Source organism: Ostrea edulis, chromosome 5 (genome assembly GCF_947568905.1).
Source record: "Ostrea edulis chromosome 5, xbOstEdul1.1, whole genome shotgun sequence".
NCBI lineage: Eukaryota > Metazoa > Mollusca > Bivalvia > Ostreida > Ostreidae > Ostrea > Ostrea edulis.
Window position 1 is genome coordinate 86,591,521 of NC_079168.1, and position 5,000 is coordinate 86,596,520.

General features: G+C 32.8%; 1 protein-coding gene across 2 annotated transcripts in view; it reads left to right on the plus strand.

Annotated features, from left to right (window-relative positions):
• The window catches only part of LOC125651895 (uncharacterized WD repeat-containing protein alr3466-like), a 44,675-nt gene that overhangs the window by 23,381 nt on the left and 16,294 nt on the right, over positions 1-5,000 (plus strand). The window contains exons 12-15 of one of the 2 annotated variants that reach the window (XM_048880739.2): positions 1-150; positions 2,793-2,889; positions 3,223-3,362; positions 4,325-4,372. The exon at positions 1-150 is cut by the window's left edge and continues 58 nt beyond it. In XM_048880739.2, the coding sequence (XP_048736696.1) occupies positions 1-150; positions 2,793-2,889; positions 3,223-3,362; positions 4,325-4,372 (435 nt within the window). The remainder of the gene's footprint in view (positions 151-2,792; positions 2,890-3,222; positions 3,363-4,324; positions 4,373-5,000) is intronic. The other variant, XM_048880740.2, reaches the window with a different exon arrangement.

Here is a 5,000-nt window from a genome sequence, read left to right on the forward strand (position 1 = left end):
AAGGCCAGGGAGCTGTTACTAGAACAACAGCTCAACCAATCACCCTCCAAAATGTACAACGACACCCAGCCCTCCAAAGTAGATGCGAACAAACAGAAAATCACAAACGTCAGAAGTCACTACGCCTACAATCAACCACTTATACCACCGGTAAGAAATGTACCGCTTATACCACCGATAAAAAGTCTACACCAATAGTGAGAAATGTACCACTGTTAAGAAATCATTGGTATACTGTACCATCAGTTAGAAATGTACTACTGATATACCGCTTACACCACTGGTAAGAAGTTCACCACTTATACCAACAGTAAGAGATAATTATACAAGCTAATCGATCGATACAAGTAATTTCACAAAACATTTGTATGGCCATCGTGTGACATAGCGTCATGAAATGTATAAGTCATGATGTAGAGAGCTACCTTAATTTTTGTAATCTTCTGTATTTATATAAATATATAATCTTGATCTGTCAAACATCGCAATTTGTCAAGAAGCTAAATTTTCATACATGTATGGCCAAAACAAACAATTTGACAAATAATTCAGGTAAATATGAATTATCATGGAAGTTTGAGTTCTTTATATCAATTAGATTGGGATCGAGATAACAGAAATTCATGAGTAGCAAAGGAGCGAGAGCATTTTCCTCCAATAAAATCAATAGAACAGTTTATAGATGAATGAAAATTTGTTAGTTTGATTATTATTTGCACTATCCTCAATGTAGTCAGTCTACATACTTGTAATGATTAGAGATCCCCAGGGTTCTTAAGAGTCCTCTAGGGTTCTTTGTTTACTAAGACCCTTACTTTGGACACCTGCCCACACCCTTGACCTAATTTAATTAGCCCCTCATGGACCACACCAAGATGGCGTTAATGTTTTTGAAAACACAGATGGCTTGGTAGGACTTTTAATATTAGCAATGACTCCTTGCTAGATGTTTCAGCTAAGGGATTAATTGATCTTTTAAATGATTGATGGTCTACATTTTTGCAGTTACTCCCCTTACACCAGAAGTTGGAGGCCTGTTTGTCATTGTAGTCCGTAAAGCTTAAATTGACGTAATTTTCGTATATAGTATCAACAGATAATATATTGCCATGGTTACGTTATTTAATTCTTTTTTATTCTGGGTGTTACATTGTACATGTAACAGGTTGGATCATATCTATGAAATTAACAATTTTTAAGGATTAGTTTCTTGGGTTTTATGGTATTCGATGTATAACAAAAGGATATAAATGAACCATTTTGAACGATTTATGTTTATTGTTAAATAATGATGAAGGTGAAGTTGATGAAATTCACATGACTGATATAAAATGATTTTGCACTTTAAACTTTTTTGAAAAGTTATCTGCCCTTTGTAAAAATAAGGGGAACAAAACTAATTTTCTAAAAATGTATGCAGTAAATGATTCACTTATTTCATATTTTCATAAAGAGAAAGTGTATGTAACTTTCTACCAAGAGATGTATATGAAAATATAATTTCTTCTAAATATTCTAATAAAACATGCTCTTCCCATATACTTCAATGTAAAATTCTATAGTAGGTGAAATGAATCAAGCAATAAACAAAATTTTTAAAATCCCTCCGGTGGTTATCTTTATTTGGTGAACCCTTCAAAATGATACCATGATTACAAAAATCATACCATGATCACAAATATCCCACCATCGATTTACTAGATTTGAAATATGGCGGTAATACATTGAATTCATTAATGGTGTCACAGTTGTACATGAAGTGTACTTCTGTCTATGTTAATTAAAGCACATTTGATACTAATACCTTTACATTAATGAGGTTTCTTTGAAAACAAATCAACAGACACAAATAAATAGAATGTTTATTCGGTATATTGATATATGTACATGTACTTCCCAAGGATAACCCATGAAAGCTCGAAAGCTTATTTCTTATGGGATCCTTTGATGCACAGATGTTGATGCTAAGTGGTCATTCTGGGGGAGGAATCCCACGTATTCAAGCAGGTTACTACCATACCCTCAAACATACAGCCACTGCCAATCACGTGAATCAAACTGAGGTCGCAGTGGTGAGAAGCAAGAGCACTGCCTCTACACTACCCAGACAGCTAGAAATGATAATTTGATGACAGTATGCAATAATATGATTAGAATTGCTTACTTTTGAGTAGTTGCAATGCAGGTCTATAGATGTAATGTAATTTGATTGACACAAAATCTAATTTTCAAGAGTGAACAATAGATTTCAACAGAAATATTGCATTAGAGATACTATTCATTAATTAAATATATCACTATAGAGAAAACAAAATAATAAATTGTAGTACCCTCACACAATGTAAAACAGTTATATCCAGTTAAATAATGTGAAACCTAACACAGGTCCTTGGACTTTGAGATTTCTGGAGTTACCTGTATATATTTGTATATAAATGCTATGATTATCAACCCTGATTATCAATGGGTGTCCGGCTAGCGTAGTGGTTAACACACTCGCTTCTCACCGCTGCAACCCGAGTGCGATCCCCATGATCGGCAGTTGTTGTATGTGAGAGGGTATGGCGGTCACCCGCTCAGACATTTGGGTTTCTCCGGGTACTCCATTTTTCTCCCACACAAAGACCCCCTTGTGCAAACATTTATGCAAGTCGGTAAATAGCTAGTATATAGCTAATGTTATTTGTTGATTTTGTATATCCGACTTAAAAACTAAAAAAAATTATTGTTAAAATTAAAATCAAACCCAGTGTATTCCTTTTAATGACATATGACTGTTATTGACTTTGTAGCCATCAGTCCATAAGCACCCAAACACAACTATATTGAAGATAGTGTTCGTGGAGAGATTTGACTACATCATAGCAGCATCTGAAGACAGCAATATATGTAACTAAACAGAGTTTAATATTTCATTTAGAAACTGGGATTGATACACTTAGTATAACAGAAAGTATATGTAATTCAATATCATAAAGTTATATTTGTTTTATTTTATTTCCATCATCTATTGTCAATTTGTCTTGAAACAAATATCTGTTATATTATCAAAAGTAGAAAATATTTCAGAAGTTAGACTAATTAGATATAGTCCAACCTCATTGTCCTGGACACAATGGTGCTTAGAAAAAACTTCAAGATATCTGAGGGTTTGAGATATTGAGGTTAAAATACATGTACATAGTATTTTACCGAACTTCAACTGCATAACGATGATTACAGATGTATGGGCATTTGACTCTGATGCAGTAAAAGCTCTAAAGGACATGAAACCGATGGATATGGAGAAGTTGGTGGCTAAATATAGTATCCTGTTAGACCCAGACTCCGAGCTGCTTCCCCAAAATAAACCCAACACACTGGTAGGTGTTTGTAGGAAGCTGCATGACCAGAACCATTCTTCATATTTGCATGATTTTTTATTTTATCTATAATCTGATATATTTTTCAGTCTGTATTTTATCATGCTGAGTTAATGAATATTTATGAATTATTTATGAAAAACTGTTCTGCTAATTTGCATGTTTTCCTTTACACAATACAGTATGATATATATAGTCTCTAATATTTAATTTTTTTCAGTGAGTGTCATAATTAAGAACTGTATGCTGAAGTTTATAAATTTGAAAATAAACACACACACCAAAAGTTTATAACACTTTCATCCAGGTTTAAACTAGAATATCTGAATTACTGTAAACGTGTAAAAAAGGCTAATCTTTAAAATTCAGCATATTCTGTATATTCATTACTGAGCGGGATCTCCATATTTCCACTAAAATAACCCCATAGTAAACAGCTTGGTATTAAAAAAATCAAAACTTTACCCACACAAAAATATTCACCTTAACATTTACACCCACAAAAGTATTCACTTTTACATTTACACACACAAAAGTATTCACCTTAACATTTACACACACAAAAGTATTCACTTTTACATTTACATACACCGTATTCACCTTAACATTTACACACACAAAAGTATTCACTTTTACATTTACACACACAAAAGTATTCACTTTTACATTTACACACACTGTATTCACTTTTACATTTACACACACAAAAGTATTCACGTTTACATTTACACACACAAAAGTATTCACCTTAACATTTACACACACAAAAGTATTCACCTTAACATTTACACACACAAAAGTATTCACTTTTACATTTACATACACAAAAGTATTCACTTTTACATTTACACACACAAAAGTATTCACGTTTACATTTACACACACAAAAGTATTCACGTTTACATATAGAGACTGCTGCAGTCCTGCGATATACACTGATGATTGTTTTGTCTATTAATAAGGAAGTCGAGGAATCATCTGAAGAAGAAGAAATTAGCAGTGTTAAATCGGTACTCTATATAGCCGAGTGCAGTCTTCTTTTTTTGCCATTATTTTCTAACTTTTGTCAACAGCTTGAATTTGTTCTACATGGATTTCTTCTCTGACCCACTAAATGCTCCAACTGATGCTACCAACTTTGAAAGCTTTTATTTCCAGTCTTGTTTACTATTAAGTAGGATAGATATTTGTTATCAAAAGAAAATTTATTCACCATAGTTATTAATTATTTCATTGTTAATTTGTATGTCGTAGTTGTGTTTTGTTGTGGGGTTTTTTTTGGGGGGGGGGGGGGGGGGGGGGGTATTTTTGGTTGCCTACATTTTCTTTTTTCTTTTTTTTGTCTCAATGCAGTTTTGAACAAATTAGTTTGTCAAAAGATTTCATGCTCTGTGATTGTAGGATTATGCATATTCACGCAGCTTTAAATGTGCAAAGTAGAAGATATATATAAAAACTGAGTTGAAAATGCTTCTTTCACATTAAACATAGAAGAACACAATCTTTTTACTAAGAGTAGTTTTGTATTTTGTGTATATGTGTTTATGTAAAACAACTACGTATAAAAGTGAAATCAGGAGGTCATCATTTTGCTTAGTAACTCTATATTTGAAGGTGGAGATTGGTTCCTGATGTCCA